At 40.1% G+C, this 22,650-nt stretch overlaps 1 protein-coding gene across 24 annotated transcripts in view; it reads left to right on the top strand.

The window, feature by feature from the left end:
* The window catches only part of LOC110519948 (E3 ubiquitin-protein ligase MYCBP2), a 344,395-nt gene that overhangs the window by 170,022 nt on the left and 151,723 nt on the right, over positions 1 to 22,650 (top strand). For all 24 annotated transcript variants that reach the window (XM_036974062.1, XM_036974063.1, XM_036974061.1 and 21 more), the window contains 4 exons: positions 77 to 230; positions 12,656 to 12,828; positions 13,975 to 14,100; positions 14,502 to 14,629. In XM_036974062.1, the coding sequence (XP_036829957.1) occupies positions 77 to 230; positions 12,656 to 12,828; positions 13,975 to 14,100; positions 14,502 to 14,629 (581 nt within the window). The remainder of the gene's footprint in view (positions 1 to 76; positions 231 to 12,655; positions 12,829 to 13,974; positions 14,101 to 14,501; positions 14,630 to 22,650) is intronic.

Below are 22,650 nucleotides of genomic sequence, written 5' to 3'. Positions count from 1 at the left end.
ATATAAAACACAGGTAAATCACGTTTTTGACTGCACTGTGCTTTTAATTAACCTCTCTTCTCTGTGTCCGTACCAGGCTTAGTCCCCACCTCAGTGTCGGAGCCCCCCCCCTTTAAATGCCTGCTGATCAACAAGCTGGATGGCAGCTGCCGCACCTTCAATGACTCAGAGCAGGAGGACCTGCAGGGCTTCGGCCTCTGTCTTGACCCAGTCTACGACGTCATTTGGAGGTCACTCATTCTCTTTCTCTTTATTTCAATTTTTATCTCTTTCTCTCTATCCCTCCCTATTTCCTGTTCTTCTGAGTTTAGCTGTGTCTCATAGAACATCGTTTTCTATAAATAGGGTGCACTATTAATGTTTTCACACTAACGAGCAGAAACTGGTTACAGATCCTCCATAATTGTTGGAACCATGCTGGAAAGGACAATAGGGAAATAAAAAGCAGAGTCAGATCAGTATGGTTTGGGTCAGTCCTGTGGAGTGAATCTAGCATTGGTGATGCTATGTGGGGAGTATGGTATCATTTCAGACTCACTCTCCTTTTAAATGTGACAGACAGGAAACTCAAAACCCATAGTCATAACCGCAGTGGTTTTAACGGTGTTATTTTTTCTACCACTGTTAAGAGTACTGGTGGTACGGAGGGAGTATCAGAGGTAGTTTGTTTGCTTTGCTTTTTGCAAAAAATCTTTACTGTTCTATTTCAAGTAGCTCTCTGTTCTTGATATGCCACGGCAAATGTGGAGAAAAGCAATAAGGCATTTATTTAACACATTAATACCCCTTGGTTCTAGCCTAGAGTTTGGTTTGCAAACATGGGGGTTTGTTAAAACCTTTCGGACCTCTGCAACAAAGTTGCAATTTACAAATGCAATCTCCCCTGTAGCCTAACATAGAGAGTGAAGAATGTCTTAACGAGGCAGCAGCTTCACTGAGCCAGCCAGGTGAATAATGCATCAGCATCATTATTATGAATATTTACAAATGTCAATTGAAAACCGCTAAAGCAAACCAAAATGCAGGTAGTTTGACTGATTGTGTTTGTTGTCCATGGCTAATAGCTAGCAATTGACAAGAATGCATAGCAGGACGCCTGCATAGCAACCATTCTTTGATTGCATAGCAAAGATGGAAAGAATACGAGTCACAATAGCAAGCAAATTTAGTTCCAGGTGCTGAAAAATACATTCCTATGTTTTTTGGTTTTCATTGTTTTGAGATTGACATTAATCTACAGGATAGAGAGTTTATAATTTTAAACACTACCAGTCAAAAGTTTGGACACACCTACTCATTCAAGGGGTTTTCTTTATTTATACTATTTTCTACATTGTAGAATAATAATGAAGACATCACCTTTGAAATAACACATGTAATTTCTAAAAAAGTGTTAAACAAATCCAATTATTTGAGATTATTCAAAGTAGCCACCCTTTGCCTTGTCCTGACAGCTTTGCACACTCTTGGCATTCTCTCAACCAGCTTCATGAGGTCACCTGGAATGCATTTCAATTAACAGGTGTGCCTTGTTAAAAGTTAATTTGTGGAATTTCTTTCTTTCCTTAAAACCTCTTAAAGGTTAGGGTGCATTTTTTCAACTTTTTGATAAAAAGCGTGCAAAATTTCAACGTCCTGCTACTCATGCCAGGAATATAGCATATGCATATGATTAGTATGTGTGGATAGAAAACACTCTGCAGTTTATAAAACTGGTTAAATAATGTCTGTGACTATAACAGAACTTGTGTAGCAGGCAAAACCCCAAGGAAAAACTGTTCAGAAAAAAAAAAAAAAAATCTCTTTGCCGGTTCCATGTATTGTCTATGTCAAGAGAAAATAGATAGCGCCCAGTTTACAGTTCCTACAGCTTCCACACGATGTCGCGAGTCTTCGGAATTGGGTTGAAGTTAATCCTTGGTGAAATGAAGAATAGGCACTTCCTGTCAGAGGGTACACTCTGGATAGTTATGAAAGAGAGAAAATCGTCCATGTTTTGTTGACTTGCAACTATTGAATACAGATCGCCCCGTCATCAATTTGATCGATTATTAACGTTTACAAATACCTAAAGTTGGATTACAAAAGTAGTTTGAAGTATTTTGGCAAAGTTTATAGGCAACTTTTAATTTTTTTGCTATGACGCAACGTTTTGGAAAGCTGTTTTTTTCTGGATCAGACGGGCTTTATAAATGGACATTTTGGGTATACATGGACGGATTTAATCGAAAAAAAGAACCAATTTTGATGTTTATGGGACATATTGGAGTGCCAACAAAGAAGCTCGTCAAAGGTAATGCATGTTTTATATTTTATTTCAGCGTTTTGTGTAGCGCCGGCTATGCTAATTATTTTGTTTACGCTAATTCTTTTGTTTCTTTTGTTTACATGTTGTTCATGTGTTTCGGGGGGTGCATGCTATCAGATAATAGCTTCTCATGCTTTCGCCGAAAAGCATTTTTAAAATCTGACATGTTGGCTGCATTCACAACGAGTGTAGCTTTAATTGAGTACCCTGCATGTGTGATTTAATTAAAGTTTGAGTTTTATCGAGTACTATTTGAATTTAGTGCTACGCATTTCCCCAGGCTATTGGCTAGGAGAGACTTTAGCGCCTCAGTGGCCGTAAGAGGTTAATGCTTTTGAGCCAATCAGTTGTGTTGTGACATGGTAGGGGTAGTATACAGAAGATAGCCCTTTTTCGTACAAGACCAAGTCCATATTATGGCAGCTCAAATAAGCGAAGAGAAACGACAGTCCATCATTACTTTAAGACATGAAGATCAGTCAAGAAATGTGAAAGTTTCAAGTGCAGTTGCAAAAACCATCCAGCGCTATGATGAAACTGGCTCTCATGAGGACCGCCACAGGAAAGGAAGACTCAGAGTTACCTCTGCTGTAGAGGATAAGTTTGTTACTGTTGCTAGCCTCAGAAATTGCTTCCCAAATAAATGCTTCAGAGTTCAAATAACAGACACATCTCAACAACAACTGTTCAGAGGAGACTGTGTGAATCAGGCCTTCAAGGTTGAATTGCTGCAAAGAAACCACTACTAAAGGACACCAAAAATAAGAAGAGATTTTTGGTTCCAACCGCCGTGTCTTTGTGAGAAGCAGAATAGGTGTACAGCTGACCTCCACATGTGTGGTTCCCACCGTGAAGCATGAAGGAGGAGTTGTGATGGTGTGGGGGTGCTTTGCTGCTGACACTGTCAGTGATTTATTTAGAATTTAAGGCACACTTAACCAGCATGGCTACCTCAGCATTCTGCATCCATACGCCATCCCATCTGGTTTGAGCTTATTGGGGCTATCATTTGTTTTTCAACAGGACAATGACCCAACACACCTCCAGACTGTGTAACGGCTATTTGACAAAGAAGTAGAGTGATGGAGTCAGATGACCTGGTTTGGGATGAGTTGGACTGCAGAGTGAAGGAAAAGCAGCCAACTCCTTCAAGATTATTGGATAACATTCCTTGTGAAGCTGGTTGAGAGAATGCCAAGAGTGTGCAAAGCTGTCATCAAGGCAAATGGTGGCTACTTTTAAGAATTTGAAATATAAATTCTATTTTGATTTGCTAAACACTTTTTTGTTACAACATGATTCCATATGTGTTGTTTTATATTATTTATGTCATCACTATTCTATATTTTAAAAAAAGAAGAAAAAAAAAAAAACCTTGAATGAGTAGGTGTGTCCAAACTTTTGACTGGTACTGTGTAAGTTCCAACAGAGCCCATTTTCAGCAATATAAGATGTTCTGTGTGTTATTTTGCTTATGATTAGCTGCTGTGTGTGACTGTTTGAAAGGTTTGCAATCGCGCCAGTTGACATTAAGTTGTCTACAGTCATGGCTAACAGGCAAGGAAACTGATGGCCTGAGAAATCAGAGATTTGATTTCAAACGGATTTGACCACAATTCACCATATTCCCAATGTCGAAGTTGCTTATGACTGTGATTAACACGAATATTGACAGCCTATACCCATTATTTGTGCAGATTACGCTAGGTGGGGCGCTACTTGTCTCACTTTATTTTAGCCTCTTGATCGTCTAAAATATCATAAAATCCTCTGCAACTCTGTTGATAAGCATACATTTATGTTTAACTTCTCTGCTTCACGTTGATACCCTAAGGTCGATGTCTGCGCCCTCTGGTGAAATAAAATGAGCATAATTGTAAAATAATCCCCATAAAAATCTGTCAATTTAAGCTGGAGGTATGTTTGCATTGGTTGCGTCTCAATCTACCGCATCCCCAAATGTAACACTTCCGCATCTGCGGTGAAAGGTGACAGCTAGAGCGGTGTTTGTCAAAATATAAGACATCCCGATCATCTCGGTCTTCTCACAAAATCTTTGGTTTGGGCTACAAACTATTATGACCCCTTTATGGAAAGATGAGACTCGCCAACTCGATGGTGTTTTGCTCTACAACCCCCCACATGTGTCTTGGGACTCGTCTGAAGTTGTTACAGCCGATCTGCAGCGACAGAACAGTTTGGGCTACACACTAATATGACCCGTCTGTGTAAAGGCGAGACTCTCACGAACGAACATGTCGGTTTTGCTCTAGGATGCCCACAGGCCGCACAAGACTTATCGGAAGGTTTCCTGTACTAGTTTAATAAATGTATGGAAGTATATGGACTGTTTAGTTCCAAACAATAAGGGGTTAAATATATATATATTTTTAAATAATGTTTCCTGTTCTTTCTTATCTCTCTCAGATATAGGATAGACTTCAGAACAAACTTCCTTGACATTGAGACTGGTGTTTTGCGGGTGCTATTTAATGAAGCTGCCAGTTGAGGACTTGTGAGGCGTCTGTTTCTCAAACTTGACACTAATGTACTTGTCCTCTTGCTCAGTTGTGCAACGGGGCCTCCCACTTTTTCTATTCTGGTTAGAGCCAGTTTGCGCTGTTCTGTGAAGGGAGTAGTACACATTATTGTACGATATTTTCAGTTTCTTGGCAATTCCTCACATGGAATAGCCTTCATTTCTCAGAACAAGAAAAGACTGACGAGTTTCAGAAGAAATGTCTTTGTTACTAGCCATTTTGAGCCTGTAATCGAACCCACAAATGCTGATGCTCCAAATACTCAACTAGTCTAAAGAAGGACAGTTTTATTGCTTCTTTAACCTCTCTGGGATATGTGGGACGGTAAGCGTTCCACCTCGCCAACAGCCAGTAAAAGTGCAGGGCGCCAAATTCAAAACAACAATAATCTCATAATTTAAATTCCTCAAGCATGCAAGTATTTTACACCATTTTAAAGAATTCTCATTAATCCAGCCATGGTGTCGGATTTCAAAAATGCTTTACAGCGAAAGCAGCACAAACAATTGTTAGGTCACCACCAACTCACAGAAAAACACAGCCATTTTTCCTGCCAATGAGAGGAGTCACAAAAAGCACAGAGGTAAAATTAATCACTAAACTTTGATTATCTTCATCAGATGACACTCATAGGACTTCATGTTACACAATACATGTATGTTTTGTTCGATAAAGTGCATATTTATATAAAAAAAATCTCATTTTACATTGGCGCTTTACGTTCAGTAGTTCTAAGTGGAAAAACAAAAAGAAATGGAGGAACTTATTCAAGAAAGATCTAGTGTAATATATTATAAAAATAAAGCGAACTGGATGGAATATGGGGAAAAATGCACCAAATTATTTTTCAATCTTCAATATAGAAATGCTACCAAAAGAAATTTATTAAAACTTGTTACAAATGGAGTCACGCATGATTCACCGATAGATATTTTGAAAGAGGAAGTAAAGTACTTTAAGAATATGTTTTCATTTCAGACTCCTCCATCTCCACTAACTGAAACTTAATTGTATAAATTTGTTTTTCTAATAAGAATGTAAAATTAATATATGTGCAGAAAGACTCATGTGAAGGCCAAATTACAGAGGAGGAACTGCTTGTGGCAATTGGGGCCTTTAAGGATGGGAAAACTCCAGGGCTGGATGGCATACCAGTGGAAGTATATTAAACTTATTTTGGTATACTCAAAGGACCATTGTTGGCTTGTTTTAACCACTCCTATATAAATGGTAGATTATCAGACGGATCAGAATAAGGTCTGATATCATTATTACTGAAACAGGACCCAAGTGGTATATATAAAGATCCAGTCCATTTAAAAAATTGGAGACCTCTTATACTTCAGTGTTGTGATGCAAAAATCCTAGCAAAATGCTTGGCACATAGAATTAAAAAAGTATTGTCAGATATTATTCATCCTAATCAGACAGGTTTTTTACATGGACGATACATTGGAGATAATATAAGACAAGTACTGGAAACAATAGAACACTATGAAATATCGGGGACACCAGGCCTGGTTTTCATAGCTGATTTTGAAAAGGCTTTTGATAAAATACGACTGGAGTTTATATACACTGCTCAAAAAAATAAAGGGAACACTTAAACAACACAATGTAACTCCAAGTCAATCACACTCTTTGAAATCAAACTGTCCACTTAGGAAGCAACACTGATTGACAATAAATGTCACATGCTGTTGTGCAAATGGAATAGACAACAGGTGGAAATTATAGGCAATTAGCAAGACACCCCCAATAAAGGAGTGGTTCTGCAGCTGGGGACCACAGACCACTTCTCAGTTCCTATGCTTCCTGGCTGATGTTTTGGTCACTTTTGAATGCTGGCGGTGCTTTCACTCTAGTGGTAGCATGAGACGGAGTCTACAACCCACACAAGTGGCTCAGGTAGTGCAGCTCATCCAGGATGGCACTTCAATGCGAGCTGTGGCAAGAAGGTTTGCTGTGTCTGTCAGCGTAGTGTCCAGAGCATGGAGGCGCTACCAGGAGACAGGCCAGTACATCAGGAGACGTGGAGGAGGCCGTAGGAGGGCAACAACCCAGCAGCAGGACCGCTACCTCAGCCTTTGTGCAAGGAGGAGCCGGAGGAGCACTGCCAGAGCCCTGCAAAAGGACCTCCAGCAAGCCACAAATGTGCAATGTGTCTGCTCAAACAGTCAGAAACAGACTCCATGAGGGTGGTATGAGAGTGGGGGTTGTGCTTACAGCCCAACACCGTGCAGGACGTTTTTCATTTGCCAGAGAACACCAAGATTGGCAAATTTGCCACTGGCGCCCTGTGCTCTTCAGATGAAAGCAGGTTCACACATGTGACAGTCTGGAGACGCCGTGGAGAACGTTCTGCTGCCTGCAACATCCTCCAGCATGACCGGTTTGGAGGTGGGTCAGTCATGGAGTTGGGTGGCATTTCTTTGGGGGGCCGCACAGCCCTCCATGTGCTCGCCAGAGGTAGCCTGACTGCCATTAGGTACCGAGATGAGATCCTCAGATCCCTTGTGAGACCATATGCTTGTGCAGTTGGCCCTGTGTTCCTCCTAATGCAAGACAATGCTAGACCTCATGTGGATGGAGTGTGTGGTTTTCCACTTTAATTTTGAGTGTGACTCCAAATCCAGACCTCCATGGGTTGATAAATTTGATTTCCATTGAGCATTTTTGTGTGATTTTGTTGTCAGCACATTCAACTATGTAAAGAAACAAGTATTTAATAAGACTATTTAATTCATTCAGATCTAGGATGTTATTTTAGTGTTACCTTTATTTTTTTGAGCAGTGTATAATTGCCTAGAATATTTTCATTTTGGGGAATCTCTTATAAAATGGGTTAAGGTTATGTATAGTGACCCTAGGTGTAAAATAGTAAATAATGGCTACATCTCAGAAAGTTTAAAACTATCTAGAGGAGTAAAACAAGGTTGTCCACTATCGGCATATCTATTTATTATTGCCATTGAAATGTTAGCTGCAAAGATTAGATCAAACAATAATATTAAGGGATTAGAAATCCGTGGCCTAAAAACTAAGGTGTCATTGTACGCTTATGATTCATGTTTTCTTTTAAAACCACAATTGGAGTCTCTCCATGGCCTCTTAGAGGATCTAGATACTTTTGCTATCCTTTCTGGATTAAAACCAAATTATGATAAATTTACCATATTATGTATTGGATCACTAAAAAATGCACATTTTACATTACCATTTAGTTGACCAATTAAATGAATGAACAAAAAATATTCCATTTTATTTGGAATGGCCAACCAGATAAAATTAAAAGGGCCTATTTATATAACGAATATGAATTTGGTTGGCAGAAATGATTAAATATTAAAGCATTAGACCTCTCACTAAAGGCATCAGTCATACAAAAGTTATACTTAAATCCAAACTGGTTCTCTAGTCAATTGGTACGAATGTCTTATCCTATATTCAGGAAGGGCTTTTATTCAGATTACATCTGCTCACTTTCGGTTGTTTGAAAAGGAAATAATCTCCAAAATATCTTTATTTTTTAAACAAGCCTTAGAAAGTTGGTTGCAATTTCAGTTTAATCCACCTGAAAGGACGGAACAAATAGTACAACAAATATTGTGGTTAAATTCAAATATACTAATTGTATTTATCGAATAATTTTTAGTGAATGATATCATAAATAGGACTGGTGGAGTTATGTCACACATGTAGTTAACACAGACTAATGGAAATGTCTGCTCTACCCAAAATTTCAACCAATTAATTGCAGCATTACCACACAAATGAAAGAGGCAAGTAGAAGGGGGAAAAAGTAAGGAACTTGTATGTCGGCCCTGTAGACTCCCTAAATTTTATCAGCATATCGATTGCGCAACCAGGGCTGGAAAAACCTTGGATCACTGCTATTCTAACTTCCGCGACGCATATAAGGCCCTGCCCCACCCTCCTTTCGGAAAAGCTGACCACGACTCCATTTTGTTGATCCCTGCCTACAGACAGAAACTAAAACAAGAAGCTCCCTCGCTGAGGTCTGTTCAACGCTGGTTCGACCAATCTGATTCCACACTCCAATACTGCGTCCATCACGTGGACTGGGATATGTTTCGTATTGCGTCAGACAACAACATTGACGAATATGCTGATTCGGTGAGCGAGTTGAAGATGTCGTTCCCATAGCAACGATTAAAACATTCCCAAACCAGAAACTGTGGATTGATGGCAGCATTTGTGTGAAACTGAAAGCCCGAACCACTGCTTTTAATCAGGCCAGGTGACCGGAAACATGACCGAATACAAACAGTGTAACTATTCCCTCCACAAGGCAATCAAACAAGCTAAGCGTCAGTATAGAGACAAAGTAGAATCTCAATTCAACGGCTCAGACACAAGAGGTATGTGGCAGGGTCTACAGTCAATCACGGATTACAAAAAGAAAACCAGCCCCGTCACGGACCAGGATGTCTTGCTCCCAGGCAGACTAAATAACTTTTTTGCCCGCTTTGAGGACAATACAGTGCCACTGACACGGCCCGCAACTAAAACATGCGGACTCTCCTTCACTGCAGCCGACGTGAGGAAAACATTTAAACGTGTCAAGCCTCGCAAGGCTGCAGGCCCAGACGGCATCCCCAGCCGCGCCCTCAGAGCATGCGCAGACCAGTAGGCTGGTGTGTTTATGGACATATTCAATCAATCCCTATCCCAGTCTGTTGTTCCCACATGCTTCAAGAGGGCCACCATTGTTCCTGTTCCTAAGAAAGCTAAGGTAACTGAGCTAAACGACTACCGCCCCGTAGCACTCACTTCCGTCATCATGAAGTGCTTTGAGAGACTAGTCAAGGACCATATCACCTCCACCCTACCTGACACACTAGACCCACTCCAATTTGCTTACCGCCCAAATAGGTCCACAGACGATGCAATCTCATCCACACTGCACACTGCCCTAACCCATCTGGACAAGAGGAATACCTGTGTGAGAATGCTGTTCATCGACTACAGCTCAGCATTTAACACCATAGTGCCCTCCAAGCTCGTCATCAAGCTCGAGACCCTGGGTCTCGACCCCACCCTGTGCAACTGGGTACTGGACTTCCTGACGGGCCGCCCCCAGGTGGTGAGGGTAGGCAACAACATTTCCACCCCGCTAATCCTCAACACTGGGGCCCCACAAGGGTGCGTTCTGAGCCCTCTCCTGTACTCCCTGTTCACCCACGACTGCGTGGCCACGCACGCCTCCAACTCAATCATCAAGTTTGCGGACGACACAACAGTGGTAGGCTTGATTACCAACAACGACGAGACGGCCTACAGGGAGGAGGTGAGGGCCCTCGGAGTGTGGTGTCAGGAAAATAACCTCACACTCAACGTCAACAAAACTAAGGAGATGATTGTGGACTTCAGGAAACAGCAGAGGGAACACCCCCCTATCCACATCGATGGAACAGTAGTGGAGAGGGTAGTAAGTTTTAAGTTCCTCGGCGTACACATCACAGACAAACTGAATTGGTCCACCCACACAGACAGCATCGTGAAGAAGGCGCAGCAGCGCCTCTTCAACCTCAGGAGGCTGAAGAAATTCGGCTTGTCACCAAAAGCACTCACAAACTTCTACAGATGCACAATCGAGAGCATCCTGTCGGGCTGTATCACCGCCTGGTACGGCAACTGCTCCGCCCACAACCGTAAGGCTCTCCAGAGGGTAGTGAGGTCTGCACAACGCATCACCGGGGGCAAACTACCTGCCCTCCAGGACACCTACACCACCCGATGTCACAGGAAGGCCATAAAGATCATCAAGGACATCAACCACCCGAGCCACTGCCTGTTCACCCCGCTATCATCCAGAAGGCGAGGTCAGTACAGGTGCATCAAAGCTGGGACCGAGAGACTGAAAAACAGCTTCTATCTCAAGGCCATCAGACTGTTAAACAGCCACCACTAACACTGAGTGGCTGCTGCCAACACACTGACACTGATTCAACTCCAGCCACTTTAATAATGGGAATTGATGGGAAATGATGTAAATATATCACTAGCCACTTTAAACAATGCTACCTTATATAATGTTACTTACCCTACATTATTCATCTCATATGCATACGTATATACTGTACTCTATATCATCGACTGTATCCTTATGTAATACATGTATCACTAGCCACTTTAAACTATGCCACTTTGTTTACATACTCATCTCATTTGTACATACTGTACTCGATACCATCTACTGTATCTTGCCTATGCTGCTCTGTACCATCACTCATTCATATATCCTTATGTACATATTCTTTATCCCCTTACACTGTGTACAAGACAGTAGTTTTGGAATTGTTAGTTAGATTACTTGTTATTACTGCATTGTCGGAACTAGAAGCACAAGCATTTCGCTACACTCGCATTTACATCTGCTAACCATGTGTATGTGACAAATAAAATTTGATTTGATTTGGTTTTGATGTCTTCACTATTATTCTACAATGTAGAAAATAGTGAAAATAAAAACCCTTGAATGAGAAGATGTGTGTAAACATTTGACTGGTACTGTATGTCCCTGATGGGTAGGAGCACACTCTAAGTGATGTAATGGGCCATCTTTACCATCCGCTGGCGTGCTTTCTGGTCATGTATGTAGCAATTCCCGTCTGTGATGCAGCCGGTCAAGATGCTCTTGATGTCGCAGCAGTAGTATTTGGAGAGGACCCGAGGCGGCATGCCGAATTTATTCAGCCGCCTTAGGAAGTAGAGACGCTGTTGCGCCCACTGGACAGGTTTCAAGAGGCAAATGTTGGCAGTTTTGATTAATTATTTTATTATCCACCACGATCTGTAATTCAACCATGCTTACTACAAGTTTAGATAGCTGACCGCTAGATGTTTTGCTGGCATGGGCTAATTGACTACAAATGCACAACCACATTTCTAAATTGCACCTTGTGTATTCTATCTCTCATTAAGTAAGTGAAAAAAAATATATATTTGTTGTAAATGGTTAAAAGCTAGTTGCCCTTCCCTGGTATACAGAGATGAAAACAATTCACAGGGATAAAACAAATGTGACTGTAAATGGTATTAAATGAGTGTGTGAAATTAACCAATTTATAAAAATGCTTAAAATTAATGAATACAACTGAATTCTGTAATTGAACAAATGTGCAGTAGCAAAGTCTGAGGCAAAAGATAATTTTGATTCCTTTGGAAAGTGGCAAATAGGACTACTTCACTACTGGTTCTATAATTTTTGGTTTAAGTTTGATAAAACATTCAGGATGGAGTTAGCCTGACTAAAACCCCTTATAATTAATTTGTTGCCATGCTACGGTCATGCACTACTCATAAAGCATATTTAGAATATAAGGTTATTATTCAAAAGTGTCAAACTGTTCATGTCAAACTGACATTTAAGCCATATCGCCTAACCCTTGAGAAACGTCTGGTCTACGAAATACGGTGCATTTGGAAAGTATTCAGACCCCTTCCGTTTTGACATTTTGTTACCTTACAGCCTTATTTTAAAATGGGTTAAATGAAAATGCTCCTCATCAGTCTATACACAACACCCCATAATAACAATGCGAAAACAGGGTTTTTGAAATTTTGCCAATCTATTTGTTAAATTTGTTTTATAATAAGGTTGTAACCTAGCCAAATGTGGAAAGTCAAGGAGTCTGAATGCTTTTCAAATTACTTGTATTTCTGAATGCTCTGTAACCTTGTTACCTTACACACACACACACACACACACACACACACACACAGACATCCTTTAATACCCTCTATTTGATCTTTCAACTCCTCACTGTCCTCCCACCTGTAGATTTATGCCGGCATCAAGGGAGATGTGGTGCTACAACGCCGTGATAGCCGATGCCCGTGTGCCCTCGGCCACGGACCTCCAGGCCAGCTGCAGCATCCTCAGCCCAGAACTGGCACTGCCCGCTGGCTCCCACACCACCACCACCCGCTCCCACGGAGCCCTGCACATACTGGGTATAATCAGAATGATGATACGAATTTGACGGACCTCTTTCTGTGGATTTTTACTGATAGGGTAGCGGGTCCCGGGTCATATCCACTGGGAACTAAACGATGTAGACCGTACTTGCTACAAAGTTACAGAAAGCTAAACCAACCACACAAACATAAATTGGATACATTTGTAAACGAAGGTCTAATGATGGAAAACTAGCTAGCATTGATATGTTTTTGTAGAGATTGCATGAATTTCTGTCAATTTTGCAGTCATGATGCAAGTGGCGCTATGCTGTCAAATCCTCCCACATGTTTCTAGTTTGAACAGCTGTTTTCAGCAACTGCTATTGTAGAATTCATTTGTGATATTGGCAGATTTGCTAACATACGATTTAGCTAACTTTTTGCCTAGTGTTTGATATGCAATGTGATGAACAGTGTGTCTGGACAACAGCAACTCTTCTAAGCCAGGCAAAATTGCTCATCAGCTTATTGTTATTTATGTATTCAAACAAGTATCACAAACAAAACAGCTTGAACGCTTCCGCTCTGTACAATTATCTTGGAAATAATGCCAATATCACGTTGTCCATTATTTTCAAGAAAATATGAAGTGGATGTGTTTATCTCTTAAATATTTTGGCCGTGTTGGCCAGGAAATACAGTCAGCAATTTGATTCATACTATTTTACTATTTGCCTCAGTATTTAAATTGACATGGCTCTGCCAGCTCAGTGCATCAATGCAACTATTGGCCAAATGTATGTTGCTTGATATCAGTGGTCTCGTCACTCTACTGTCGCTGTCTCTCTCACTCCCTCTCTCTCTCCCTCACTCCGCTTTACACTGAAGCACTTTTGACATTTACTTTTGATAGCTATTGAAAACGCTTTTAGTACTTAGATCTTATTTATTTAATCGTATTCTCTCCGGGCATGGGAGCATTATACATGTGCATACTTTCAGAAAGGCCTAGCTATAAGAAAAGCATTATTCTGTACTATAACCCACTTTAACGCAGCGCTATTACAGCAGTACTGCCAAGCACTTTAAAAAATATAGCAAAAATAGACAAAACAATTAACAGAGGTGTCAATTCCTCTGATAATGTTAAGCACATTATTAATAATGTTAAGCGAAGTCCCCTGTGTGTGTTGTGACCAGGTTGCCTGGATACGCTGGCAACCATGCAGGAGCTGAAGATGGGTGTGACCAGCACAGAAGAGGAGACTCAGGCCGTTATGAAGGTCTACTCTAAAGAAGACTACAGCGTGGTCAACCGCTTTGAGAGTGAGTCCTCAGTCCACACACGGGATTTTTGCTGATGACTAACAGGAGATCATGGTTTTATTTTCTCATCTTCTACTACAGTATTTGTCACACTCAGTCATTTCTCTTATCACTTTTTCTCTTATCCCTTTTTCATGATTTTGGTTTGATTCATTTATTTACAAGACATTCCAGCCAGAAACTACATTACATATACTTCATTACCAGTGATATATTAAAAATGTGCAATTTCAAGTTTACTGTAATTCAAGGAAGCTTTAGGATGTATTGGAACAGTATTCTAATATGTTCATATGTCATATCGCAGTGACTGGATGCTTCTAATAAAACTAATTGTATTGTTATGAGCACAGATGATGCTGCAGAGCTGACTTATCCCAACTTCTTGTGTAATGTCATAGGTCACGGGGGTGGCTGGGGTTACTCGGCCCACTCGGTGGAGGCCATCCGCTTCTGTGCTGATGCGGACATCCTGCTGGGGGGGCTGGGCCTGTTCGGGGGCCGTGGGGAGTACACTGCTAAGATCAAGGTCAGTGGCAGGGATACTAGCAAATACACTGCATTTCCTCTAGCTCGGTTTTCTAGATCCATACAGTGCCTTCAGAAAGTATCATACACCTTTACTTTTTCCACGTTTAGTTGTGTTACAGCCTGAATTCAAAATGTATGAATTTTTTTTTTCTCAACCAGTTACACACATCTAACCCATAATGAAAACACGTTTTTGAAAACTTTGCTAATTTCATGAAAATAAAATACAGAAATATCTCATTTACGTAAGTATTCCTACCCCTCAATCAATAATTTGTGGTATCACATTTGGCAGCGACTACGGCTGAGTCTTTCTGGGTGAGTTTCTAGGAGCTTACCACACCTGGGTTGTGCAACATTTGCCCATTATTCTTTTAAATTATTCAAGCTCTGTCAAATTGGTTCTCAGACCATTTTTCTGGTCTTGCCAGATTTGGCCTTGTGTTTAAAGTTATTTTCCTGCTGAAAGGTGAAGTGATCTTTCAGTGTCTGATGGAAAGCAGACTGAACCAGGATTTCCTGTAGAATTTTGCCTGTGCAAGACTAGGTAATGTGTTGTATTTTATTTGCCCCAAACATAACACTTTGTATTCAGGACAAAAAGTTAATTTGCCACATGTTTTGCAGTATTACTTCGTGCATTGTTGCAAACAGGATGCATGTTTTGGAATATTTTTTATATTGTACAGGCTTCCTTTTTTAAAGTCACCATTGTCTACTTAAAAAAAATATATATATATATATATATATATATATATATATATATATATATACAGTGGGGCAAAAAAGTATTTAGTCAGCCTCCAATTTTGCAAGTTCTCTCACTTAAAAAGATGAGGCCTGTAATTTTCATCATAGGTACACTTCAACTATGACAAACAAAATGAGAGAGAAAAAATCCAGAAAATCACATTGTAGGATTTTTAATGAATTTATTTGCAAATTATGGTGGAAAATAAGTATTTGGTCAATAACAAAAGTTTATCTCAATACTTTGTTATATACCCTTTGTTGGCAATGACAGACGTCAAACTAAGTCTTCACAAGGTTTTCACACAATGTTGCTGGTATTTTGGCCCATTCCTCCATGCAGATCTCCTCTAGAGCAGTGATGTTTTGGGGCTGTTGCTGGGCAACACGGACTTTCAACTCCCTCCAAAGATTTTCTATTGGTTTGAGATCTGGAGACTGGCTAGGCCACTCCAGGACCTTGAAATGCTTCTTACGAAGCCACTCCTTCGTTGCCCGGGCGGTGTGTTTGGGATCATTGTCATGCTGAAAGACCCAGCCACGTTTCACCTTCAATGCCCTTGCTGATGAAAGGAGGTTTTCACTCAAAATCTCACGATAATTGGCCCCATTCATTCTTTATTTTACACGGATCAGGCGTCCTGGTCCCTTTGCAGAAAAACAGCCCAAAAGCATGATGTTTCCACCACCATGCTTCACAGTAGGTATGGAGTTCATTGGATGCAACTCAGCATTCTTTGTCCTCCAAACACGACAAGTTGAGTTTTTGCCAAAAAGTTCTATCTGGCACTGCAGGATTTGAGTCCCTGGCGGCGTAGTGTGTTACTGATGGTAGGCTTTGTTACTTTGGTCCCAGCTCTCTGCAGGTCATTCACTAGGTCCCCCCCGTGTATTTCTGGGATTTTTGCTCAACGTTCTTGTGATCATTTTGACCCCACGGGGTGAGATCTTGCGTGGAGCCCCAGATCGAGGGAGATTACCAGTGGTCTTGTTTGTCTTCCATTTCCTAATAATTGCTCCCACAGTTGATTTCGTCAAACCAAGCTGCTTACCTATTGCAGATTCAGTCTTCCCAGCCTGGTGCAGGTCTACAATTTTGTTTCTGGTGTCCTTTGACAGCTCTTTGGTCTTGGCCATAGTGGAGTTTGGAGTGTGACTGTTTGAGGTTGTGGACAGGTTTCTTTTATACAGATAACAAGTTCAAACAGGTGCCATTAATACAGGTAACGAGTGGAGGACAGAGGAGCCTCTTAAAGAAGAGGTCTGTGAGAGCCAGAAATCTTGCTTGTTTGTAGGTGACCGAACACTTATTTTCCACCATAATGTGCAAATGTGCAAATAAATTCATTAAAAATCCTACAATGTGATTTTCTGGAATGTTTTTCTCATTTTGTCTGTCATAGTTGAAGTGTACCTATGATGAAAATTACAGGCCTCATCTTTTTAAGTGGGAGAACTTGCACAATTGGTGGCTGACTAAATACTTCTTTGCCCCACTGTACCACTAGGTACTGTTCTTTGAGGCATTGGAAAACCTCCCTGGTCTTTTTGGTTGAATCTGTGTTTGAAATTCACAGCTCGACTGAGGGACCTTGCAGATAATTGTATGTGGGTACAGAGATGAGTCAGTTATAAAAAAAATAAAATGTTAACCCCCTAGAGTTGATTGACGGTGCGTCAAAGTAACACAATAAAAAAAAAAAAAAATATATATATATATATATATATATAAGCTAGAGATTTTTGTTGTGGTTGCATTGGATGTGTCTCAATCCACCGAAATATGTTGATGTGGCTCTTCCGCATCTGCGGTGATAGGTGGCAACACTAGAGCAGTGTTTGTCAGACCATGAGATATCCCTAAAATCGGTGTTCTCACGTAAATGTCTGTAATGTCCAGTGGTGAAAAGTACTTAAGTAAAAATACCTTTACCTACTACTTAGTCGTTTTTTGGGGTATATGTACTTATATGTACTATTTATCTTTTTATTTTTTACTTCAGAACATTCCTAAAGAAAGTAATGTACTTTTTACTCCTTACATTTTCCCTGACACCCAAATGTACACATTTTGAATGCTTAGCAGGACAGGAAAATGGTCCAGAACATCCCTGCTCATCCCTACTGCCTCTTATTTGGCGGACTCACTAAACACAAATGCTTAATTTGTAAATTATGTCAGTGTTGGAGTGTGCCCCCCTCCATGAATTAAAAAAAAAAAAAAAGGTCATACCATCTGGTTTACCTAATATAAGGAATTTGAAATGATCTGTACTTTTACTTTCACTTTTGATACTAAAGTATATTTACAGTGCCTTGCGAAAGTATTCGGCCCCCTTGAACTTTGCGACCTTTTGCCACATTTCAGGCTTCAAACATAAAGATATAAAACTGTATTTTTTTGTGAAGAATCAACAACGAGTGGGACACAATCATGAAGTGGAACGACATTTATTGGATATTTCAAACTTTTTTAACAAATCAAAAACTGAAAAATTGGGCGTGCAGAATTATTTAGCCCCTTTACTTTCAGTGCAGCAAACTCTCTCCAGAAGTTCAGTGAGGATCTCTGAATGATCCAATGTTGACCTAAATGACTAATGATGATAAATACACTCCACCTGTGTGTAATCAAGACTCCGTATAAATGCACCTGCACTGTGATAGTCTCAGAGGTCCGTTAAAAGCGCAGAGAGCATCATGAAGAACAAGGAACACACCAGGCAGGTCCGAGATACTGTTGTGAAGAAGTTTAAAGCCGGATTTGGATACAAAAAGATTTCCCAAGCTTTAAACATCCCAAGGAGCACTGTGCAAGCGATAATATTGAAATGGAAGGAGTATCAGACCACTGTAAATCTACCAAGACCTGGCCATCCCTCTAAACTTTCAGCTCATACAAGGAGACGACTGATCAGAGATGCAGCCAAGAGGCCCATGATCACTCTGGATGAACTGCAGAGATCTACAGCTGAGGTGGGAGACTCTGTCCATAGGACAACAATCAGTCGTATATTGCACAAATCTGGCCTTTATGGAAGAGTGGCAAGAAGAAAGCCATTTCTTAAAGATATCCATAAAAAGTGTTGTTTAAAGTTTGCCACAGGCCACCTGGGATACACACCAAACATGTGGAAGAAGGTGCTCTGGTCAGATGAAACCAAAATTGAACTTTTTGGCAACAATGCAAAACGTTATGTTTGGCGTAAAAGCAACACAGCTCATCACACTGAACACACCATCCCCACTGTCAAACATGGTGGTGGCAGCATCATGGTTTGGGCCTGCTTTTCTTCAGCAGGGACAGGGAAGATGGTTAAAATTGATGGGAAGATGGATGGAGCCAAATACAGGACCATTCTGGAAGAAAACCTGATGGAGTCTGCAAAAGACCTGAGACTGGGACGGAGATTTGTCTTCCAACAAGACAATGATCCAAAACATAAAGCAAAATCTACAATGGAATGGTTCAAAAATAAACATATCCAGGTGTTAGAATGGCCAAGTCAAAGTCCAGACCTGAATCCAATCGAGAATCTGTGGAAAGAACTGAAAACTGCTGTTCACAAATGCTCTCCATCCAACCTCACTGAGCTCGAGCTGTTTTGCAAGGAGGAATGGGAAAAAATGTCAGTCTCTCGATGTGCAAAACTGATAGAGACATACCCCAAGCGACTTACAGCTGTAATCGCAGCAAAAGGTGGCGCTACAAAGTATTAACTTAAGGGGGCTGAATAATTTTGCACGCCCAATTTTTCAGTTTTTGATTTGTTAAAAAAGTTTGAAATATCCAAGAAATGTCGTTCCACTTCATGATTGTGTCCCACTTGTTGTTGATTCTTCACAAAAAAATACAGTTTTATATCTTTGTTTGAAGCCTGAAATGTGGCAAAAGGTCGCAAAGTTCAAGGGGGCCGAATACTTTCGCAAGGCACTGTATATTCAAATACTTTTAGACTTTTTCTCAAGTAGTATTTTACTGGGTGACTTTCTCTTTTACTTGAGTCATTTTCTGTTAAGGTATCTTATACTTGAGTATAAGTAGACGATGGGGTACTTTTTCCACCACTGGTAGCGTCTGAAACTATTATGACCACTCTGGAAAGGTGAGACTCGAACACAATGGTGTACGACCCTCACGAGTGACACCCAACTCATCTGTAGGTAATCTGTACTTCTTTTGAATGAATGGAAGTACGAAGGGAGTTGTGCCTACACAAAATAGGGTTAAGCATGTATAAAAAAAAATGTGTATGTATTTCCTGAGCTTTCTTATATCTCCTAGATATAGGACAAGCATGTCATCCTTGTTTTCTTATGATGTATTGTTTTACTATCTTTTTTGCCATTTATGAATCTGTTATTTAATGTGTTTCTCTGGGCAATAGTAGTAAAGGCCAAATTCAATATTTGTGACTCACAACCTGGATTCGGTCTTATGTTGCATAATTTGAAATTGTGTTTTTTACATTGGATAAAAGTAGAGACTCAGAGCTACAAAATGGTATATCATACAGTGGATTTTTGAGGAACAATGGGAAAGTAATTCTGCTTTGAAAGTTGATAAACTTGTAAACTCACTTTTGAGAAAAGGGCCTTTGATTTTTTTGGTACCTACTGGAGAGCTCTCCTTTGTCTTCAACCATTTTGCGTTGTTCACACCCTTTTAAGCCAGCCCCGCCCATCTCTTTCAGGATTCACATATGTAGTCATGTGCTAAACTGTGACTAGAGCAGTAAATATTAAGACTAAAAGTAGTAGTAGCCTACAGTAAGGAAAAATTCCAGGTTAACAAAGTGTTCAGATAAAAAATATTAGATGATGCTTACCCAGACACACACAATTGATGGGGACATGTGAAATAAATGCAATAAACCCCCAGCCACATCCAGTGGTGGAAAAAGTACAACATTTTCATACTTGAGTAAATGTGAAATACCTTAATAGAAAATGGCAAAAGTAAAAGTCACACAGTAACATTCTACATTCTAACAGTATTTGGCTTTAAAAATACTTAAGTACATTTTTGCAATTCCATTTACTTTTTATACTTAAGTATCAAAAGAAAAAGTATAAATAATAAAAAATTCCTTCTATTAAACCAGACAGCCCAAATTGTTATTTTTATTGACAGATACCCAGGGGCACACTCCAACACGCAAACATAAATGACAAACAAAGCATTTGTGTTTAGTGAGTCTACCAAATTTAAATGCAGTAGCGGTGATCAGGGATATTCTCTTGATAAGTGTGTGAATTGGACAATTTTCCTGTCAAAATGTTACAAGTACTTTTGCATGTCAGGGAAAATGTCTGGAGTGAAATTAACATTATTTTATTTCAGAATGTAGTGAAGTAAAAGTTGCCAGAAATATAAATAGTAAAATAATGTACAGATACCCCCCAAAATACTGAAGTATTATGAGAGAATAATTGCAAGATTATTTTATAATATTGTAATTGCATCAAATGGTTGTTTTATGCAACAGAATAAGGGGTTGTTAGAACACGCATCTGTGTGTGTTCTACTGAAAGTGGGCCTCTGGGAGATTTAACACTGACAGTGGATTTACGATAAACCTAACAAGACCGCAATCCATAGCATGATTAGTGTCTGTGTGCCCGAATGGAGGGTACCAGGGAGAGATGCCTCTGGGGCAGACCCTGGTTTCTACAGAATGATACGTTTTTATAGCAGATCATGTCTGCTGTGAATTATAAGCATTTTTCACACAAATCTTAACCTTGTGACCCATTCCAAACATCTGTTTGTCATGTAGACCGAAGGGGGTGTCTTAGCTATAAAAGGCCATGGTATCTTGTGTCGTTGTGCTCTCAACGAATCGTGGGGGTGGGGGGTCGTTGAAGAGCTGCATTAATTAAATCATGTTTGATTGTCTTGAAGAAATCTAAGAGTCTCCTTTTGATTACAATAATTCCATAACAGTAGTACTTTAAAGTATTTTTACTGAAGGATTTTACACCACTGCCCAAATGCCTTCACACCAGTACATTAGCATACTTTATATACTGTTGCACACACACTTATCACATAGTATTCCATACATAAGTAAAGGCCATGCAACCGAAGTTGAAACCTAAGTGAGGTGCACATGTACAGCACATAAACAGATGCATTCGCAATATATTTATGTTTTGGACACTTGATACGGTCACATGTTGTGGTTTGTCACAAAATCATGTTATGACCACACATATCAATATTCATTTTATATATAAACATTTTGCTAACCAGAATAGAAAGAGGATTGGGAGGCCCCAGGGCACAACTGAGCAAGAGGACAAGTACATTAGTGTCTAGTTTGAGAAACAGAAGCCTCACAATTCCTTAACTGGCAGCTTCATTAGATAGTACCTGCAACACACCAGTCTCCACGTCAACAGTGAAGAGGTGACTCCGGGATGCTGGCCTTCTAGGCAGAGCTGCAAAGAAAAAGCCATATCTCAGACTGGCCAATAAAAATACAATATTAAGATGGGCAAAAGAGCACAGACACCGGACATAGGAACTCTGTTTATGTCTGTTGTTGAATCTTGTTATTTTTATACAAATATTTACACATGTTTAGTTTGCTGAAAATAAACCAGTTTCTTTTTTTGCTGAGTTTATACATATATATTTATGTAGTGTGTGTGTGTGTATATGTATGTGTGTAAATATACAGTGGGGACAACAAGTATTTGATACACTGCCGATTTGGCAGGTTTTCCGACTTACAAAGCATGTAGAGGTCTGTAATTTTTATCATAGGTACACAGAAAAACAGAAAAATCACAGAAAAATCCAGAAAATCACATTGTATGATTTTTAAGTATTAAATTTGCATTTTATTGTATGACATAAGCATTTGATCACCTACCAACCAGTAAGAATTCTGGCTCTCACAGACAGTTTTTCTTTAAGAAGCCCTCCTGTTCTCCACTCATTACCTGTATTAACTGCACCTGTTTGAACTTGTTACCTGTATAAAAGACACCTGTCCACACACTCAATCAAACAGACTCCAACCTCTCCACAATGGCCAAGACCAGAGAGCTGTGTAAGGACATCAGGGATACAATTGTAGACCTGCACAAGGCTGGGATGGGCTACAGGACAATAGGCAAGCAGCTTGGTGAGAAGGCAACAACTGTTGGCGCAATTATTAGAAAATGGAAGAAGTTCAAGATGACGGTCAATCACCCTCGGTCTGGGGCTCCATGCAAGATCTCACCTCGTGGGGCATCAATGATCATGAGGAAGGTGAG

The sequence above is a fragment of the Oncorhynchus mykiss genome, chromosome 3 (genome assembly GCF_013265735.2).
Source record: "Oncorhynchus mykiss isolate Arlee chromosome 3, USDA_OmykA_1.1, whole genome shotgun sequence".
NCBI lineage: Eukaryota > Metazoa > Chordata > Actinopteri > Salmoniformes > Salmonidae > Oncorhynchus > Oncorhynchus mykiss.
The sequence above is the reverse complement of the archived record's forward strand: the minus strand, read 5'-3'. Positions and strand labels throughout refer to the sequence as shown.